At 40.5% G+C, this 22,208-nt stretch overlaps 1 protein-coding gene across 12 annotated transcripts in view; it reads right to left on the reverse strand.

Moving 5' to 3' along the window:
* The window catches only part of LARP1B (La ribonucleoprotein 1B), a 129,408-nt gene extending 115,840 nt beyond the window's left edge, over positions 1-13,568 (reverse strand). For 10 of the 12 annotated variants that reach the window (XR_011490631.1, XM_020901094.2, XM_070474849.1 and 7 more), the window contains exons 1-4: positions 12,560-13,250; positions 3,626-3,684; positions 3,200-3,259; positions 1,040-1,217 (exon numbers count right to left, since the gene is read on the reverse strand). Coding sequence is in view for 11 of the 12 variants with exons in the window: in XM_020901094.2 (XP_020756753.2) it covers positions 1,040-1,217; positions 3,200-3,259; positions 3,626-3,684; positions 12,560-13,064 (802 nt within the window). In the remaining variant the exon portion in view is untranslated. Of the gene's footprint in view, positions 1-1,039; positions 1,218-3,199; positions 3,260-3,625; positions 3,685-11,405; positions 11,428-12,559; positions 13,251-13,545 lie in introns of those variants that run through there. The other 2 variants (XM_070474854.1, XM_070474855.1) reach the window with 2 other exon arrangements.
* Between the last annotated feature and the right edge of the window lie 8,640 nt (positions 13,569-22,208).

Below are 22,208 nucleotides of genomic sequence, written 5' to 3' on the forward strand. Positions count from 1 at the left end.
TTCTTTTGCTTTTAAGTGAAATGCACACTCTTCCATTTAATTCTGACAAATAAGTTATAAAAAATATTAAGTGTACACACTACTCTCATCTAATACTTGATACTTAGGCTTTAGAACAGGGTACACCTGATAATTGTTTGAATACTGATTCAAAACACTTAGTTTAAAATAATTGGCTCAAATTTTAATTTATCCAGCATAACTACTAATGAGCTTTCTCAAAATGAACTTTAACTGCAAATCTAACTGCATTTGATAAATCTTTGTATTTTCCTAACTTCTTCAGAGATATAAGCAATTTGATATTTCTTGTTGACTAAATGATAATGTAATTAATAGCTATAGTATAGTGAAATCTGAAGATTACTTATTCATGGATTGCACAGTTAAGGTTTCAAAATGTTCAGATTTCTGCCCAATACAATTTTCGACTAAAACACAAAAAGATTCATGGGCAAAGGAAAAACTACCAAATTAATTAAGAGAATATTAGTGTATTAATTTCCTACAAATATGGCAAACTATGGACAGATAAGGAAAAGGGAATACGAAAGAATCTAAAAGTTCTCTAAAGTCTATATTCTAAATTCTAATGAGTATCAATGAGATTCTTTGGGGACAAATAAGCCCTTGTTTTAGGCTTTTCTAGTGATAAAGAACCCACCTGCCAGTGTAGCAGACACAAGAGATTCAGGTTTGATCCCTGGTTTGGGAACATTTACCTGGGTTGAGAAGGAAATGGCAACCCACTTTAGTATTCTTGCCTGGGAAATCTCATGGACAGAGGAGCCTGGCAGGGTCCATGGGGTCACAAAAGAGTCAGACACAACTTAGTGACTAACAGCAACAAACTCCTTGTTTTAAAGATAAACATGTGCTCTATGTGTGTGTGTTTGTGTGTGCACTCAGTCACTCAGTTGTGAAGACATCCAAACTACTCACTGGTGACTACCAGGAATCTACTGATTAAATATGATTCTTCATTACTATAGCTCTCTTTAAAAACTTAAAATCAAAATGAAGGTATAAACAAACTAACCTCTTTTTCGTTGGTTACTTAACTGAGCCTCATCCTCACTGACATTTTCACCAGGACCATCTAATTTTGTTTCTCGGTTTTCTCTGCTTTCATTGTTAACACTTCTCTTTTCAACCTTGTCTTCTCTTTCTTTTCTATTTTGTGGCTTCTTATTTCCTTGACTGATGACACTCTGACACTGCAAAAGGTTTTACAGAGTTAAATTTTCATGAACAGCAATATCCCCACATTTGTGGTAATATCTTACCTACATATCGTAAAACAAATGACAACTTTTATCAAAAATAAAAAATTACAAAAGACATTGTTCAGAGAAAAGTCAAGCGAAAGACAAGGAGAAAATATTTACTAAGTATCTGATAAAAGGACTTGTATCCAAGATATATAATGAACTCTAAAATGCAACAACAAGAAAACAATTAAAAAGTGGGCAAGGGTTAAACAGACATTTCATCAAAAAGATATACTGATGGCAAATGTACATGAAAATGTGTTTGACATCAATAGAAAAGTGCAAAGTAAAACTACAATGTGATACACCTACTAGACTGATTAAAATTAAGACTGACCATGTCAAGTATTAGTGAGAATATAGAGCAATTAGAATTCTCATATGCTGCTGGTGGAATAAAATGTTTGGTAGTTTAAAATTTTAAATAGCTACCATAAAATCCACCTATTCTACTCCCAGGAAAAATAAAAGCATATATCCATGCAAATTTTGTACACAAATATTTATATAGTAGCCTATTCCTAACAGTCACAAAACTGGAATCAACACAAATGTTCACCAGTAGGTGAATGGACAGCATTATATCCATCAATTGACTACTACCCAATAAATAAGAACAAACTACTCATATATATAACATAAATAAATCTCAAAATAATTAAGCTAAATGAAAGCCAGGGGCAAAAAAAAAGTACATGCTGTATAACTCCACTTATATAAAACTGTAGGAAATGCACTGTATATCAACTATACTCCAACAAAAATTTTTTTAAAAACTGGAGAAAAGGCAAATTAACTAAGTAGACCTTAACAGTGGTTGGGATAATGGTGTGGTGAAGGGCATGACAGGGAAGAATTACAAATCAAGTTCATTATCCTGTTTGTGGAGAAAGTTTCACAGGTCAAAGTATATCAGACTGTACCCTTCATATACAGTTGTTATGTTGTTTATATATCAATTAAGTTGTTTCATATATACTAAACTATACTCCAATATTGCTGCACAAAATACAACAAAATGTACAGTGTCAAATGAAATCATGGAACCAGATGACCATAGACACTACGTCTTTAAAAAGAAAATCCTTTTTATTTATTGTTATCATTTTTTTACTTGGCTGTGGCTCCAACATGTGGGATCTCAGTTCCCCAACCAGGGGTCAAACTCATGCCCCCTCCAGTGGAAGCATGGTCTTAACCCCTGGACAGCTAGGGAAGTCCCTAAAAAGCCTTTTGACAGACTATTTCAGAATATCTTTTTAGAACTTCTTTCATAGTTAAATTAGAAATCCATTTACTGAGACTTCCCTGGTGGTCCAGTGGTTAAGGATCACCCGCCAATGCAGAAGGTATGGGTTTAATTCCTGGTCCGGGAAGATTCCTCAGGCCTAGGGTCAACCACAGGCACCACAACCTGTGCACCACGACTGCTGAGCCTGTGGTTTACCCATGCTCACCACAACTAGAGACAGCCCAAGAGCAGCACAAAGACCCAGCACAGTCATAAATAAATAAATAAAGCACACATAAAAACCTAAAACTGTTTTTAAAAATCTTTTGATATGTTATATGCATATATATGTACATGTATATAAAGACTTAAAACTTCAACACATTGAAAAAATTTTACTTAAACATATATAAAATAAATTTTGAAACACAAAATGGGCTTCAATTAGACATACTACATTAAAAAATAATCTATTTGTAGGCATTACATGAAGTTAACATCACAGTACCCCATCCTTTCCAAATACATGGTCCTGAGAATACAACCAGATGAAGGCAATGTGATGAAAGAAATCAAAGTATTTGGAAAATGGGCATTTTATCAATGTGATTCTCTAAATTTGAAGTAAAATAAAGTCTGCAAGTGAAATGAGAATACTTTCCCTTTATTTAAAAAAAGGTCTTAAAAGAATACTCACTTCAGTGTTCACTAATTCACTTGGTGTTGGCCAATCTGCCATATCGCTGAAATCACTAGCCTAAGAAGTAATAAGAGAAGTGTTATGCAAATTAGGAATTTTCTAAATAGAAAAAGATTTTTCTAAAATTAAATGCAATTTTTAAAATCATCTACATTCATTTATATGTAGTCATTTGCCAAATTAATCCAAAACCTTCTCCAAAAAACAGAACCCAGAAAGAATGCTTTGGTTTTATAATCCAACTTCTGGCACAACTTTGACTAAACTGATAGACGCAGGATAACATATGCATATGGAGATCTGGATAAAGGCTACAATTCTCTAGTATATTAATATCAAATATCAATGACAGAAGAGAAAAATACACAGTAATCTGAGGAGTTCCTTTCAGAATAGTCAAAAATTATTTATTGTCAAGTATACCTTATTGGATTTCTTTGTCTTGAGTTTTCCTGCTTTTATAATTTTGGGGGAACTGAGCTCTAAAAAAAAAACAAAAAAAACAAAGAACTGTTTTTTACAACCGTTATCACTTAATATTTGATAAAATAACAATCAAACCAATTTCAGTAAGTCAATGTAGTCATTATTTTCAACAAAATGCAAAGTTCTAAGACTCAAATTCCTAACAAGAAATCAACCACATTTCAAACATGGGCTGAAAGTGGTCTTCAGTGTTCAAATAAAGAAGAAGAAATATTAACAGCTTACTGAACTGACAGACCAGTCCTTTCATTAACAGGTGTAACATGGAAAAATTAGAAATATAACACATTTTTGTAAAGTTGGTGAATCAATTCCCAATGGGATATATTTTTCTATCTGTATTATATTGTCATTGCTGTTTAATCACTAAATAGTGTCTGACTCTTTGCATCCCCATGAGCTGTAGCCCTCCAGGCTCCTCTGTCCATGTGGTTTCCAAGGCAAGAATAATGGAATGGGTTGCCATTTCCTTCTCCAGGGGATCTTCCCAACCTAGGGATCAAGCCCACATCTCCTGCATTGGCAGGTGGATTCTTTACCACTGAGCCACCAGGGAAGCCATATACTATATCTATAATACATTTATTTGTATATATAATATATTCACATACATCAAGAAGCATCCAGAAAATAAGTCAGAAGACTTCAATTTGTCTTTGGAAAAACCAAAATAGCTTGTCTCTAGAATCAAGCCATAAAAAATAAAACAGACTTCTGTAAAAGCATGTGTAAGACTATCACAGTATCATCACCTGTCCCTATCTTGAATAAGAACACAATGATTGATAATAATAGTCTCCAAATGAAGCTTTAAAATGTCTTCTTATCTAGCACAATGATTATCTAGTTATACATGGCCTAAAGTAAATATGAAAGTCGAATAAACAAAAAACACAATTATTTAGTAAACCATGAATCCCATAAATCATGGCAATGACCACTTCAGAGTAAAATAAAATGATTTTTAAATTAAAACCAGAAAAATTCAAAAAAGATATTAAGAAAGGAAGCTGGATGAAGGATGACGACATTCCCAGGGATGGGCACACAAGGAGCGTGAATACTGTAGAAATTCTATTTCTAAAGCAGATAGTGAGTATACATGGCTATTTGCTCTACACTTTCTTATACTTTAGGGACACAAGTAAATGTGTAAGTAAATGTCAGTCACTCCGTCATGCCCCACTCTTTGTAACCCCACAGGCTGTAGCTCACCAGGCTCCTCTGTCCATGGAATTCTCCAAGCAAGGGTAGCCATTCCCTTCTCCAGGGAATCTTCCCTACCCAGGGATCAAACCTGGGTCTCCCGCACTGCAGGCAGATTCTGTACCGTCTGAGCCACCAGGGGAGTGTACTGTGCAGTCACTAAGTCGTGTTTGACTGTCTGCGACCCATGGATTGCAGCCAATCAGGCTCCTCTGTTCATGGGATTTTCCCAGGCAAGAATACTGGAGTGGGTTGTCATTGGGGAGCTTTCCGACCCAGGGATCCAAACAGCATACCCTACATTGGCAGAAGGATTCTTTACCGTTGAACCACAAGACTATTATTAACCTAATGAGCAATTCACTCTCAGGTCCAACTATCCTGTTTCAACAATTTTCCACCACAATTATGAACTCAAAACTTTTCAGTAGCAACTACAGTACAGTTTCATTTTTAATACGACTACTTAGCACTGTTTTGAGAACCCTGAAAAATTTCAGCTTATCAATTCTTTCATAATAAAAATTCACAATTGCACTTCCATTTATAAATAAATCCCCCTTCTCCAACTTGCTTCACCTCTTCTTAAAAAGTCTACAGAAACTACTACAGGGAAATGTATACATGCATATAAATAAGCATAGAGATAAATACTTAATTAAGAAAAATGAGATGCAGAAAAAAATATGCACGGGTAAGACAAAAAAGGAGGCAGGAAAAAAATCTGATCTAACAAAAACAGTATTTGTCCAAATATTATCTAGAATTTGACTAAGGTATATTCTATAAATAGCACATGTATTTTATGAAAGTTACACAGTATCAAATATTTGAAAGACTTTTCCCTCAGCCAAGTAAAAACACATCCCAAAATATTGCTAAGTCAAGTGATTATTGCCTGGTGGTTACAAAACACAGCCTTACACAAACTATCTGATGTAATGGGAAGTAGTTAGGGATAGGCCGCAAAAGTAAATTTTATTACAAATCAAGCAGACATTAATAATCACAAAATTAAGGTCAGAAATTTAAAAATTATTCTGACCACATAAACTTTTAAACTTTAGCATTAAATGACAAGTAAGTTATTTACAAGCAAAAATATCTGAACATAAGTTAACAATCTTTTTGATTTAAAAATCAACATGGTGGCATACCCTACACAGACACTGATTATAACCTCTGGCTAAAAGAAATTGGGAAGGTAACCCAATATTGTAAATCAACTATACTTTAATTAAAAAAAAAAAAATGTCGGAGGTAACTCCCTGGCGATTCAGTGGTTAGCACACAGTTCTCTAACTGCCAGAGGCCTGAGTTCAAACCGTAGTTTGGGAACAAAAGATTCCGCAAGCCATGCAGGGCAGCCAGGGAGGGATAATCTTGATCTTTATTTCTTCACACATATAAAAATAAAAGGAAGAGAGATTTTTATTTCAACCAATTCTTTTGTTTAAATTTTAATCTCTCAACTTTAACTCTTCCTCAGGTAATAAATGGAAAAATAGATCACATTTAAGTCTGTGGCCTCTATAATTCTGCCATTTTATTGACAAAAGTATCTTTAAGTACACAGTGCAATTTGGATATTTATAGTTTACCAATATGGTAATTCATTTTCATCAAAAGATATTTGACAAATTATGCTGGCCACTGTGGTTGGATACTCAGATAGGAAAGAGGGATTTCCTAATACTGGTTACCAAATGGCACTTATAGTTACTCTACTTTTTTAAAAGGAAGACTATCCTGGAACATTCCTGTTCCCAAGTACCAATTGTTTCCACAGAAACAATGTTTCCTGATTAATGAGTTTAGGAAAAGAACTGACTTGCAAAGCCAGCACCTTTCCCCTCTTTCCTTTGGGAGCTAGCTGTCCACAAAAAGTAAGCATTCTGGTCTGCTCCTTCATGCTGTCAACCACACAGGGCAGACTACCCAACAGAGGCAGAAAGGGAACATGCAGTTGTGCAACACCAACTGTGAATACATTTGTCTAATTCCAAGTTCAACATAAGGAAGTCCTTTGTTCTGCTCTTAGACCACCTCATCAACCCACTCTTTCTTCAGTTAAAAGAATGATATGAGCTTTAAAAAAACAAATTTGAATAAAAGATAAACATGATTCAAAAATAAAATAGCAGTGGCCAAACACAAAATGGCACTAAGAAATTTTAAGTGAAAACAATTTTCACCTATCATTCTGACAAAAAAGAAAATGCCAAGTGTTGGCAAACCTGTATAAATGGACATTTCTCTCATGCTGTTGGAATGAATATGTAGTAGAATCTTTCAAGGGTAACCTGACATTTAAAATGTATATACTATTTTTGGAATGTCCTGCCAATCCAGTGGTTAGGACTCTGCTCTCACTGTCAAGGGCCTGGGTTCAATCTCTGGTGGTGGAACTAAATAAAACCCCCAAGCCATGTGGCAAAAAAGTAATACTACTAATAATATATATATACCTTTTTAAAAGATAACCAACAAGGACCTACTGTATAGCACTGGGAACTCTACTCAATGTTCTATAACTTATATGAAGAATATGAAAAAGAATGAATATACATTCTGAATCACTGTGAGGTACACCTGAAACTAACACAACATTGTAAATCAACTGGAATCCAATAAAGTTTTAAAAATTTAATAAAATGCATATATATTTTAATGAAAAAGTTCAATTTTTTAGAAATTATCTGAGAATTAAGACAAGATACAAAGATGTCTGTATAAAATTTTCACTGTAGGGATTTCTGGCAGGCTAGTGGTTAAGACTCCATGCTTTCACTGCAGGGGACATGGGTTCAACCCCTGGTCTGGAAACTAAGATTGTGCTTGGCGAGCAGCACAGCCAAAAAAATATGTTCATTGTAGCAGAGAAAGGGCTTCCTAGGTGGCTCAGTGGTAAAGAATCTGGCTGCCAAAGAAGGAGACACAGGAAACACAAGTTTGATCCCTGGGTTGGAAGATCCACCAGACTTCATTAAAACAAATAACCTCTAGGAAGTTCCCTAGATAACTGTATTTAAATAAACAACCTCTAGGGAGTTCCCTGGTAGCCTAATGGTTAGGATTTGCGGCTTTCACTGCCGTGACTGTTCCAAAAAACTGAGATCCCACAAGCTGTGTGGCATAGCCAAAAAATAAATATATAACTCCTATATTGTTGAATATAGGAGTTATATTATTGGTATATTTATTAAAAATAATGCAAAATTTAAGAAATAAGACAAATCTGTATGTATTAATACACCAGATTCTACATATAATTTTACACACACATATAGAAGAGGTAAAACAAGGCCAAGAAAATATTTTCATTTTCCCATGCTCCAAACAAAATGGAGGAAACTGCTCTCCCAGTATGTCATTAGAAAAAAATCTAAGACTAAAAAAGAAAGCCAACCTAAAAACTTAGAAATACAGAAACTTTATTAAAAAAATTTTTTCAGACAGATGAAGCCTAAGAAATTTAAGCTCCAAGTATATATATGTGTGTGTGTATATATAGAACATACACACATATATATACATGTCTCCAAGTATATATGTATATATACATAAACAAGTATGTGATCTTCACATATCCATTTTTCAATCACTGGTGAGCCAAAATACAACTTTGAGTATTACTGTAATATCTTAATCTATAAGGAAACAAGTCCTGATAAGAAAACAATTCATTTGAAAAGCTTGGATAGTGAGAACAAAAAAATGCAACATGATAAGTGATTTTACTCTAATTTTCATGACCATAATCTTTAGCAAATTTTTAATTAAGAAAAGGCATTGACAGTTATCAATCATTAATCACATGGTTTTATTATATTTAAGGAAAAAATGTCATCAAATGCCATTTTATTACAGTAAATGAGTGCCTTAAAAAAATGTGTAAAAAAGCCTACTTACTTCTCAGACTCTAAAATTGAGACTATCAATCTGTAGTCACTTTAGAGAACAACCTGTCAACAAATACACTGTGACCTAACAATTCCACATAGCTATCCTAGAGTAAATCAGACATGTACATAAGAGAAATGCATAAAGATGTTTGAAACAACCAGGATGTTGATTAATAGGTAAATGGCTAAACTGACTACATCAGTTATATTTACAGACCACTTATCTGCAATTTTTTAAAATTTAGACTAAAAAGCATCAACTCTATCACAAGAAAAAAATTTTATAAAAAGTATGTAGATGGTAGTTAACTAAACATATGATAATCATTTGCAATGTTGTTGTTTAGTTGCTAATTCGTGTCCGACTCTTTTACAACCCCATGGACTGTAGCCTGACAGGCAGCTTTGTCCATGGGATTTTCCAGGCAAGAATACTGGAGTGGGTTGCCTTTTCCTTCTCTGCATGCATGCCAAATCACTTCAGTCATGTCCAACTCTGTGGGACCCTATGGACTGTAGCACACCAGGGTCCTCTGTCCATGAGATTCTCCAGGCAAGAATACTGCAGCGGGTTGCCATTTCCTTCTCCTGGTGATCTTCCCTACCAAGGGATGGAACCTGTGCCTCTTAAGTCTCCTGCATTGGAGGCAGGTTCTTCACCACTAGCACCATCTGGATTTTCTGGACCCAGGGATCAAACCCGCATCCCCTGCTTTGACAGGTGGATTCTTTACCACTAAGCCACCAGGGAAGTCCACAATATGTATATGCAAATCTGAATCACATACCTGAAACTAGTATTAATATAATTTAAAAAATAAAACTCACTGTAAAGAAAAATAAAAGGATCAGGCAAAATTTTAAATTGAGAATATTCGAAATGCACATACAAAACACTGTATTTGAAAATAATTTCACAGAAAGGACTGAAAGGATATTCAATAAACTGGTAACATGACTATTCTCTTTTTTGAAGGGAACAGCAAAATTCTGTGTTTATAAAAACATTTATGTATAATTTATATAATTTAAGTAAAATGTTATTAGGTTTACAGTAAGCTCATTTAAGGTTTCTGGGAAACACACTTGGAGAAAAGGTTGATGGGGTCAAGAAGACTAAAGATGAAAAAGAAAAAAAAAACTTTTTGTATTCTGACCCAACCTCTCAGCATGAAGGATAGTTCCCCAACCAGGGATCAAACCAGGGCCTCTGCAGTGAAAGAGCCAAATCCTAACCACTAGGCCACCAGGCAAGTCCCCAAATCAATATTTTTGTAAGTAAAAATTAAATTTAGAAAGCTGATTTTTAACATGCAAATTGTAACCATGGGTACAAGGTAGGTGACTCATAAATCCCATACTTTGACCTTCGTTAAAAGTCTTCAAAATAAGTAAAATTATTTAAACATGGATCGGGGAACAATTCTTTCTAGTCTCCTGAATTTAAGACTGCAGTGATACTATTCTAGGCTCTCTTGTGGGCCGGGCTTTGGCTGAAAAGAGGGTCTTATCTGGATTACCAGAAACACCAATACACAAGCCAGAACTATCCCCAAAGCGGAGGAAAGTGTGTCACAGGGCTGAAGAATTCCTCACTTGCAATTCAGTTAGAACTTCAGGTTCTAACAAAAAATTCATGACTACAAGTCCAGAAATACTTCCCTACATTTCCCATGTTTCTATCTCTGGTAGTAAACTTTCTGCCAAAAATTTTATGGTGAATGGAATTCTGGTACTTCAAGGCCCAGAAATCTTGCCAAAAGTCAACTAGCTAGGTAGTAGCCAGTCTGGTCTAGAACGCAGGTTGTGCATTTCTACTCCACAAACTCTTGTCTAAGTTACCTAGACAGAATTTTTCAATTACGAATAGAAGTTGTGTAGGTGTAGAAGTACAGAGTCAGTGTTGGCGATAGACTATAAAGTTACTACAGCACTCCAAGTACAAAGAACAGTATTCCGGCAGGTATAGAATAGATTCCAAGAACAGAAATGTTGCCTACAGAGAAACATCAGCAAAATTAAAGTCCCTATGAACCACACCTGGTTCATCACCAGATGCTTAATCTGCAACAAAGATTAAGGTCCCTAATCTTTAGCACCTGCAGGCTAATTATATTAAATTGTTAAATATTTTCACAAGGTAATCTCCAATTAAAATTTGAGTCTTAAAACCTGTCAAATTAATTGTACAATCAAGGTTTGCTGTTTTTTTTTGGTAGATCACTGACTATAATGTATAATGTGTGTAAGTCTCAGAGTAGGGAGGTGAGACAGACATTAAGATTCACTAATGTTTTCAATTTAAGACTTTTGTTCTCTTCAGTTAGTAACAGTGGTAAACAGAGCTTTGCAGCTCGGAGAGAATGGCGGCAAATTTAAATTTAGGGCAAAAATTGTGAGCAGATTTTTCTGTGTAAGATTTATCAAATGATAATTTAAAGACCATCAAACCTCAGATGTAAAATAACTATTTGTTTAAAGTTATACTGTTTTGCAGCACTAAAAAATGATTATTACTGTGCAAACCAACGAACACTTATCTCACTCTACTGGAGTTCCTTAGAAGAAATGTTACTATAGCTGCAATATGTATCTATAACAATCACCTTATATTTGACCATTCCTTAGTCTCATTTGATCCTCACAACCCTGTAAACAGGCTTGAATTTTCCCTGTTTCACTGTTAACCTTTAAGAAAAGCAAACACTTGTAAGTAAACAGCTGTAATTTCTATATGAAAAGTTTAACTTACTACAACTTAGTTAAAGAGCAAAACTAGTTTGTCTTCGTTTTATTTAGGATATCTATTTAGCTTAAAAAAAAAAAAAACCTGAAGTTGTTATAACCAAAATAAATCTCTAGGGAACATAGGGCATTGGTCAGCATCAAATTCAGCGACACAATCTTAACCTCCTCTAGGAAGGAAAGGTAACTGAATGTTTGTTGTTGTATAGTCGCTAAGTCGTGTCCTTTGCGACCCACAGACTGCAGCCAATGAGGCTCCTCTGTTGATGAGATTTCCCAGGCAAGCATAGTGGAGTGGGTTGTCATTTCCTTCTCCAGGGGATCTTTCCTACCCAGGGATCCAACAGGTATACCCTACACTGGCAGAAGGATTCTTCACCGTAGAAACACAAGACTACTATGACTACTATTCACCTAATGAGCAATTCACTCTCGGGTCAACTACCCTATTTCAACAAGTTTCCACCACAATTATGAACTCAAAACTTTTTACCAACAACTACAGTACAGTCTCATTTTTAATGTGACTACTTAGCACTGTTTTGAAAATCCTGCCAATTCTCAGCTTATCAATTATTTCATAATAAAAAATTCTCAACTGCGCTTCCATTTATAAATAAATCCCCCGTCCGACTTGCCTCACCTCTTCTCAAAAAGTCTACAGAAACTTCTGTAGGATGAATTGAACATCTACCTCAAGTCAGCTTTCCCAATTCACTACCACGTGGGGGCAAGACAAAACTGAGGCAGTGCCAGCCGAGTGTCTCAGCTCCATTGCCCCCGCCGTGCCCCCACTAGTCAAGGAGAACCCGAGGTCCCACCTCTTCCTGTCGCTCCCTTCCCAGATCTCCATTTATGTAAATAGGCAGAATGAATGACACCTTGGAACGAAACACCTCGGACTGACAGGGCAAGGAGCCCTGCCCCTGCCCCTCCCCCAGCCCCGCGGAGCCTTGGTCACCACGAGTCGCCCCTGCACACACACCCCGGTGCCCACCGCAGAGGAGCCACAGACCTGCCTCCAAGGTTTCCAGTGGGGGCAACGGCAGCGGCCCCGTCCCGGCGGGGGACAGGTGCTGGGGAGGCTTTCTGGTCCAGGGATTCTCCTTCGGCGGTGGCGGCGGCTGCAGCTTTTCCTCAGAGCTGGCCGCCGCAGCCTCCTCCTCCCGGGCGTTCTCGGCCGGCGGGTCCCGCGGCAGCGGTCGCGGCGGCTCCCCACCGAAGGGCCCCCCTGGCCCGCGCGCCTTGTGCGCCAGGTGCAGCGCCAGGGGCTTCACAGGCACGGCCGCCTGAGGCACGCTGTGTCCCAGCACCGGCACCGGCGACGGCTCGCCCCGCGCCCCCGCGCTGGTGGCGGTCGCGGCCCTCTCCTCCCTCGCCGCCTCCTTGCCCTCCCGTTCGAGCGGGGGTAGCTGCTCGGCCTGCCGGCTCCCCGCGGCCGCCAGCGACTCCCTCTCAGCTGCTGCCGCGGAAGGCTCCTCCCGAGGGTGAGCGGCGGGCACTGGAGCGCGAGCAGACATGGTCCCCCTGCCCCAGCCGCCCCAGCCAGGGGGGGCCCGGGGCAAGGGAGCCCGGCTGCCCGTCGCTCCGCCGGGACACCGACTGGCTGCGGCCTGAGGAAGAGAACCCGAGAACCCGGCCGCCGTCGCCACGGCCGCCCGTGTCGGGTGAGGAGGCCGTGCAGCTCTCGGCGTGCCGCCCCTCCCCGCGTCGAACGGGGCGCTAACCGCCCGTCGGCCCAGCCTGCCTCAGCGGCGCTAGCCCCGAGCCTGCCAACACGCGCCGGGCTTCGCAGCCGGAGCCGCGAGCCCTCAGCCGGCGAGGGCTGAGGCAGAAGCGCCGCAAACCGAGGCTTGAGGACCTCTAGCAGCGTCGGAGAGGCGCGCGCTACCACAGCCGGTAACTGCTCGCGGGGGGCGGAGGCGGGGCCGGGAAAGGGGGCGGCCCGAGAGGACGGGGCGAGGGCGGGGCCTCCCGGAGGAGCGTGACGTGGCTACTCACCGGCTCCGGACCTCGCCGGGCCGCCGCCCGCGGTGGGTGGCCGACGAGCCCGCCTCGGTGCCGCCCTGCTTGAGGGCCGGCCCCGCCCCAGCGGCCAGCCGAGGGGAAAGGAGGGCGAACAGGGCGATTCCCCGGCTCCCGGGCCGCCGCTACGGGCCCAGGGGCGGGGCGCGCACCAGGCCTCTGTGACTCGCAACTGGCTTGCGCCATGCTCGGCCGGCAATGAGCGAGGGGCGGGGCGCCCGACGCACGTGGCTCTGGGCGGCAGGGGGCTGGGGTCGCTTTGCCCCGAGCCCTGAAGACCAGTTCCCTTGGGGCGAAGTGGGTAATCTGGGCGGTAGACCCTGGGCGGCTCCCTAATGGGAGTTACTGTCGTCCCCCCGCCTTCACCGGGCCAATTTGCTCCCCGCGTCCGTCGCTTCACCGGGTGAAAAGCTTTCCCCCGGCGTTTTCGGGCACTGTGGTCACATGTAATCTTGAGCCACGTCCAAAATAATCTATAAGTAACTATAAGTAACTTTAAGAAACCTTTGCCCCGGGACCAGAACCAGTGCATTTCCTCGCCCTTATTCCCACCCACAATCCGAAATGTTTAAAGTGCTTAGGAGTAAAACAGATAATACTAAGCCGGTTTTAAAAAAAAGGTTACAGGTTTTGTCTGTGTCTTCTTTAAAATTTTTTTTAAGTGTTTCAGGTGTACAGCACAGGGGTTCCGTTATATATATTCTTTTTCAAATTATTTTACATTACAGCTTGTTAGAAGTTATAGAATATAGCTCCCTGTGCCATATATTATGTTCGTTTGTTTATTTCGGGTTGTGCTAGGTCTTTCTTGCTGCGAGGGGTTGCTATTCTAGTTCTGATGGCCAGATTTCTCACTTCATGGCTTCTCTTGTTACAGGAGCACAGGCTCTAGGGCTCCAGGGCTTCAGTAGTTGCGGCTCCCTGACACTAGAGTACAGGCTCAATAGTTGTGGACCATGGGTTTAGTTGCTGGGCATTTGTGGGATTTTCCCTGACCAGGGATCTAACACATGTCACCTGCGTTGACTGGCGGGTTCCTTACCAGTGAGCCACCAGGGAAGCACAGTTTGTTTTGTATACAAGGTTTTGTTTTGTTTTCTAGAGAAACATTGTTGATGAATTAACCTGTACTCCAAATACTTTTTCATGGATGGATATATGTTCTGTTCAGTTCAGTCGCTCAGTCGTGTCCGACTCCCTGCGACCCCATGAATCGCAGCACGCCAACCTCCCTGTCCATCACCAACTCCTGGAGTTTACTCAAACTCATGTCCATCGAGTCGGTGATGCCATCCAGCCATCTCATCTTCTGTCGTCCCCATCTCCTCCTGCCCGCAATCCCTCCCAGCATCAGGGTCTTTGCCACTGAGTCAACTCGTTGCATGAGGTGGCCAAAGTACTGGAGTTTCAGCTTCAGCATCAGCCCTTCCAAGGAACATCCAGGACCGATCTCCTTTAGGATGGACTGGTTGGATCTCCTTGCAGTCCAAGGGACTCTCAAGAGTCTTCTCCAACACCACAGTTCAAAAGCATCAATTTTTTGGCGCTCAGCTTTCTTCACAGTCCAACTCTCACATTCATCCATGAGCACTGGAAAAACCATAGCCTTGACTAGAGGGACCTTTGTTGACAAAGTAATGTCTCTGCTTTTTAATATACTGTCTAGGTTGGTCATAACCTTCCTTCCAAGGAGTAAGCGTCTTTTAATTTCATGGCTGCAGTCACCATCTGCAGTGATTTTGGAGCCCAAAAAAATAAAGTCTGATACTGTTTCCAGTGTCTCCCCATCTATTTCCCATGAGGTGATGGGACCAGATGCCATGATCTTAGTTTTCTGAATGTTGACCTGTAAGCCAACTTTTTCACTCTCCTCTTGCACTTTCATCAAGAGGCTCTTTAGTTCCTCTTCACTTTCTGCCATAAGGGTGGTGTCATCTGCATATCTGAGGTTATTGACATTTCTCCTGGCAACCTTGATTCCAGCTTGTGCTTCATCCAGCCCAGCGTTTCTCATAATGTACTCTGCATGGAAGTTAAATAAGCAGGGTGACAATATACAGCCTTGACGTATTCCTTTTCCTATTTGGAACCAGTCTGTTGTTCCATGTCCAGTTCTAACTGTTGCTTCCTGACCTGCATGTAGGATATATGTTAATAAGGTACAAATATGTGTTGAGTTTTAAAATGCAATAAGAGCTTTCTACTTGGCACTCAAGTGAATGATATTGGTTTATTGGTTTCATGTGAGTTTATTTTATGAGTTAATAATATTTTTGTTGCCCTACAAGTTCATTGAAAATGAGTTCAGCTAGGTGAAAAAGTTTTCCCTGGGGGACTGGCCCCCCACGCCCAGAAAAATAGCTGTACCTGACATCCGTAGGGACCTGGCTTTGGGTCCCTCCTAGCTTCCTTTAAGGGCCAAGAAATGTGTACAGGACTCACCTACCATGAGTCTTGTTTCAATCATGTTAAATTTGAGATAAGTATATTTTTTGTTTACTCAAAAGTTGTACTAGGTGTAAATTCCGTATTTTCCTAAGGCTAATAAACTATTCACACATTACAACAACTATAAACAATAAAGCCTTTTCTTGTTTTCCACATCACTGGTTTACAACTTACCCCATCCTAAGCAACCTTATAAACGTTTTTCCAATCATTGTTCTTTAGTTGCTAAGTTGTGTTTGACTCTTTCATGACCCCATGGACTGTAGTCAGCCATGCTCTTCTGTGCATGGGAATTCCTAGGCAATACTGGGGTGGGTTACCATTTCCTTCTCCAGGGGATCTTCCTGACCCCACGATTGAACCCACGTCTCTTGCATGGCAGGTGGACTCTACCTGTGAGCTATCAGGGAAGCACGTTTCCGATTAAATAAGTGATTGTACTTTCACCTTAAAGTGTATTTCCATAGAGGCACCATCTTTACTGGGCTTCCAAGGAGGCACTAGCGGTAAAGAAGCTGCTTGCCAATGCAGGAGATGTAAGAGAGAGATACAGGTTGGATCCCTGGGTCAGGAGGATCCCTTGGAGGAGGAAATAGCAATCCACTTCAGTATTCTTGCCTGGAGAATCCCATGGACAGAGGAGCCTGGCAGGCTACACTCAATAGGGTCACAAAGAGTTGGCAGGACAGAAGCGACTTAGCATGCACCATCTTCACTTACTCTTTTATTGGTGAAGCCTTATGTTTTTACCTATCAACTAGGTGATCTTCCTGTGATAATAAGCCTTTTGGAATTTTCCCAGGTAGTTCTTCAGTCTCTTTTACAAAAGCCTATTAAAATGGTATGTGTTCTCAGTTCAGTCACTCATTTGTGTCCAACTCTTTGCAGCCCCATGGACTACCACACACCAGGCTTCCCTGGCCTTTACCAACTCCGAGAGTTTGCTCAAACTCATGACCATTGAGTCAATGATGCCATCCAACTGTCTCATCCTCTGTCATCCCTTCTCCTCATGCCTTCATTCTTTCCCAGCATCAAGATCTTTTCCAGTGAGTCAGTTCTTCACATCAGGTGGCCAAAGGATTGGAGTTTCAGCTTCAGCATCAGTCCTTCCAATGAACACCCAGGACTGATTTCCTTTAGGATTGACTGGTTTGATCTCCTTTCAGTCCAAGGGACTCTCAAGTCTTCTCCAACCACAGTTTGAAAGCATCAGTTCTTTGGCACTCACCCTTCTTTATGGTTGAACTCTCACATCCATACATGACTACTGGAAGAACCATAGCTTTGACTAGACAGACTTTGTCAGGAAAGTAATGTCTCCGTTTTTTAATATGCTGTCTAGATTTGTCATAGCTTTTCTTTCCAGGAGCAAGCGTCCTTTAATTTCATGGCTGCAGTCACCATCTGCAATGATTTTGAAGCCCAAGAAAATAAAGTATGTCATGGTTTCCATTGTTTCACCATCTATTTGCCAAGAAGTGATGGGACTGGATTCCATGAGCTTCGTTTTTTGAATGTTGAGTTTTAAGCCAGCTTCCTCACTCTCCTCTTTCACTTTCATTGAGAGACTCTTTAGTTCCTCTTTGCTTTCTGCCATAAGGCTGGTATCATCTGCATTTCTGACGTTATTGATATTTCTCCTGGAAATCTTGATTCCATCTTGGGCTTCATCCATCCGGCATGTACTCACATGATGTACTCTGCATATAAGTTAAATAAACAGGGGGACAATATACAGCCTTGGAGTACTCCTTTCCCAGTTTGGAACCAGTCCATTGTTCCATGTCCAGTTCTAATTTTGGAACTGACCTGCATACAGATTTCTCATGAGGCAGGTAAGGTGGTCTGGTATTCCCATCTCTTTTAGAATTTTCCACAGCTTGTCATGATCCACACAGTCAAAGGCTTTGGTGAAGTTAATAAAGCAGAAGTAGATATTTTTCTGGAACTCTCTTGCTTTTTTGATGATCCAACAGATGTTGGCAATTTGATCTCTGGCTCCTCTGCCTTTTCTATTTCCAGCTTGAACATCTGGAATTTCTTGGTTCATATTCTGTTGAAGCCTTGCTTAGAGAATTTTGAGCATTGTTTTAATAATGTGTGAGATGAATGCAATTGTGCAGTAGTTTGAACAGTCTTTGGCATTGCCTTTCTTTGGGATTGGAATGAAAACTGAACTTTTCCAATCCTGTGGCCACTGTTGAGTTTTCCAAATTTGCTGGCACATTGAGTGCAGTACTTTCATAGCATCATCTTTTAGGATTTGAAATAGCTCAACTGGAACTTCATCACCTTCACTAGCTTTGTTCATAGTGATGCCTCCTAAGGTCTACTTGACTTCACATTCCAGGGTGTCTGGCTCTAGGTGAGTGATCTGGGTCATTAAGATATTTTTTGTATAGTTCTTCTGTGTATTCTTGCCACATCTTCTTAATATCTTCTGCTTCTGTTAGGTCCATACCGTTTCTGTTCTTTATAGTGCCCATTTTACATGAAATTTTCCCTTGGTATCTCTAATTTTCTTGAAGAGATCTCTAGTCTTACATTCTATTGTTTTCCTCTATTTCTTTGCATTGAGAAGGCTTTCTGTCTCCTTACTGTTCTTTGGAACTCTGCATTCAGATGGGTATATCTTTCCTTTTGTCCTTTGCCTTTAGCATCTCTTTTCTCAGCTGTTTTACCATTTATTTAAATACAGTGGATTAAAGATGTGGATTCAGTTGAGTAGAAGGGTATGTGGAGTGGTTCCTGAAGTTAGATTCATATGGGCTACTTAACCATGATTGGTGGTTTTGTTTGTTTGCTGTTTTGTTGTTGTTGTTTCTGAAGTGAAAAATCATAATGCTTCATTGAAGGAACACAAAAGGACTTTTTTTGGAATAAGTTGTACTTGCAAGGAGAGAACTGGAGGGTTAGTGTGTATTCAAAAGGTCTGCAAAGAACTCAAGATGATAGGGTATCTTCACTCTAGTGCATTACCACTAATGTCAGTGAAGGGAGCTGGCTATTTGTTGTCCTCTTTCAAACATGTGTTACTAACCCCTGCCTTCCAGGTAACTGACGTTGGAAACAACCTCACCTATCTCCTATTTGCCCCTCCTTATCTGTTCTCTGCCCCTTCCCTGCTCTTGTGCCAGGGAGGGCTGACTCACCTGGATTACACGTGTGCTAATCCCGTGTCCTGCTTGGTATCTCTGTGGATTCACGTAGTGGGAAGTATCTGCCAGAGATTCAAGGCCAGAAGATAGTGGGGTCATAGTCCTTATTCCCCAAGATGGATACAAGGGTTGACTGCAGACTCTAAGCACTCCCTTTGCCTCTAGAGGCCTAAGTGTGCTGATGACTGCTAGCCCTTGGGGTACTGCGCCATCCCTGTTGGTGTTCCCTGACTCTTACCCGCCCCTCTGTCAGTAAGTTAAGGTGTGTGTGTGCTTAGTCGTGTCTGACTCTTTGGGGCGCTGTGGACTGTAACCCACCAGGCTTCGTCAGTCCCTGGGATTCTCCAGGCAAGAATACTAGAGTGACTTGCCATTTCCTCTTCCAGGGGATCTTCCCGACCCAGGGATTAAACCTCTTGGGGCTCCTGCATTGGCAGACAGATTCTTTACCACTGAGCCATTTGTTGGCAGCCCTCAAATAATTTAATAATTGTCTTCAAATTATTCAGTTTGCGCTTTCCACCTGATATCTGATGCGAACCTGCCTGACCTCATTTGCCACTACTGAACCTCCTAGGTTAAGTCATTTGGCCTGTCTCCTGCTAGTTTCTGCCTCTGCTTCTTAGTTCAAAATAAACGAAAAAAGACTCGATTTAATTTATTTTTTTGTACCCCGATCACACAGATCATTAGCCATCCCATGAATTATTTGCCCTTGGGTAGGCTGCCTATCTGGCCTGGAGAAACAAGTTATTTGGTTCAAAATACTGCCATCAAGGCAATGGGCATGGGAAAACCAGCTACCAATAGGAATGTGAGAGAGGTACATCCTTTAACCAGGTTTCTTTCCCTTTTCCGTATCTTAGTGAGTGTACCACCATATAACCTAGGAGTGACCCTTTCACTCCCTTAACCCTCACCCTCCATAATCTATTAATTTACAAGTATCACTCAAGCATCTGCCAAGCAGTATTCTAGACACTCACCAAGACCAGTTGATTGTACCTCCTAAGTGTCTCTCACAAAGTCTTACTTTCTCCACTGCCACCACCCTACTCTAACTGCCTTTGTGCTTTTGTAACACTGTTACATTGAAAAGACTAATGCTGAAGCTCCAATACTTCCGCCACCTGATACTAAGTGTCCACTCATCGGAAAAGACCCTGATGCCGGGAAAGATTGAAGGCAAAAATAGAAGGAACAGCAGAAGATGAGATGGTTGGATGGCATCACAGTCTTGATGGACATGAGTCTGAGAGAACCCTGACAGATAGTGAAGGACAGGGAAGCCTGATGTGCTGCAGTCCATTCGGTCGCAAAGAGTAGGACATGACTTAGTGACTGAACAACAATACTGTTACAATCTTTTAACTGGCCAGCCTCTCTCCCTCCACTTAGACATACTTAATATAATTACTGTGAAGATTACATAAGATAATATGTGTAAAATGCTTACCAAGAGCTTAGCTCAATAATACTACCTATTTTTATGCTTCTAAATGCATATGCTTAACCAAGCATTAATTTTACTGCATTACCAAGGTTAGAAGTCTGATCTTCTTTTTTTTTTAATGGGAAACTGGAATCTAGAACAGAGGTACAGGACTATCTTTTCAAAAAAGAAAGAATGGGTCTCTAAGGCTCAGAAGTAATGGAATATCTGAAGTAATTATACAAATTTGATGATCACATGTTCAAATGAACCTTTAAGAGGTGAATCTTGTTTTTCCTGTTTAGAATATGTTAATATATATCTTCAAGGGACTTTCCAAAGTCCTAAATTTCAAGGAGAAGATAAAACTGAGCCCAGAGATTCTTTTTTAAACCTTTTTTTTGGTTCTGCTGGATCTTCATCAGTGAGAGAGGGCTTCTCTAGTTGCAGAGGTTGGGGGCTTCTCTTGTTGTGCAGCACGGGCTCTAACCACACAGACTTCAGTAGCTGTGGTGCATGGCTTAGTTGCTCCATGGCATGTGGGATCTTTCCGGACCCGGGAAAGAAACTATCTCCTGTGTTGGCAGGGGTGTTCTTAACCACTGGATCACCAGGGAAGTCCCCTAGAGGTGTTTTGTGGTTTTTTTTAATTCATATATTTTTGGCTGTGCTAAGTCTTCATTGCTGCGTGCAGGCTTTCTCTAGCTGTGGTGAGTGGGAGCTACTCTCTAGTTGTGCACCAGCTTCTCACCGTGTTGGCTTGTCTCGTTTTGGAGTACAGGATTTTAAGACAGTGGGTTTCAGTAGTTGTCATGCACAGGCTTAGTTGCCCCTCTGTATGTGGGATCTTCCCAGACAAGGAATGAAACCCATGTGCCCTGCACTGGCAAGCAGATTCTTAACTGCTGGACCACCGGGGAAGTCCCGAGTTAATTTTTTTAACTACCCATAAAATAACAATTTTTTAAAGATTTTTAAACTAGATATACTGAGCCATGATTACCTCCTATTGCAGAGCCTTAGACTCTGTTTATCATAATAATTGCTCTAATAATGAGCTAATTCTAAGGTAAGTAGTAAATGCTTCCACTTATCTCTAACCTTCAATGTAGGGTCAATGCTAATGTGCTTTGCTCCTTCCCTTCAATTAATACAACTGAGGTATTCAATGTTAGATAAAGTGAGAATAAAAGCACCTTTTGAAAAATTTGCTCCCTTTTTTTTTCACTTTATCTGTATCATATAAATAGGTAAAAACACTGTGCTTATCATAGCTTCAAAACAAAACTAGATTACCTTTCAGCCAGATTGCCATTCCTAAGAAGGTAGATCTCGCTACTTTTAGGTGGGTTTTAATACACCAGTTTAATGAAAGTGAAAGAGGAGAGTGAAAAAACTGGCTTAAAACTCAGCATTCAAAATATGAAGACAATGGCATTCATCCCCATCACTTCATGGCAAATACATGGGGAAACACTGTAAACAGTGACAGACTTTATTTTCTTGGGCTCCAAAATCACTGCAGATGGTGACTACAGCCATGAAATTAAAAGATGCTTGCTCCTGGGAAGAAAAACTATGACAAACCTAGACAGCAT

The sequence above is a fragment of the Odocoileus virginianus genome, chromosome 12 (genome assembly GCF_023699985.2).
Source record: "Odocoileus virginianus isolate 20LAN1187 ecotype Illinois chromosome 12, Ovbor_1.2, whole genome shotgun sequence".
Lineage (NCBI taxonomy): Eukaryota > Metazoa > Chordata > Mammalia > Artiodactyla > Cervidae > Odocoileus > Odocoileus virginianus.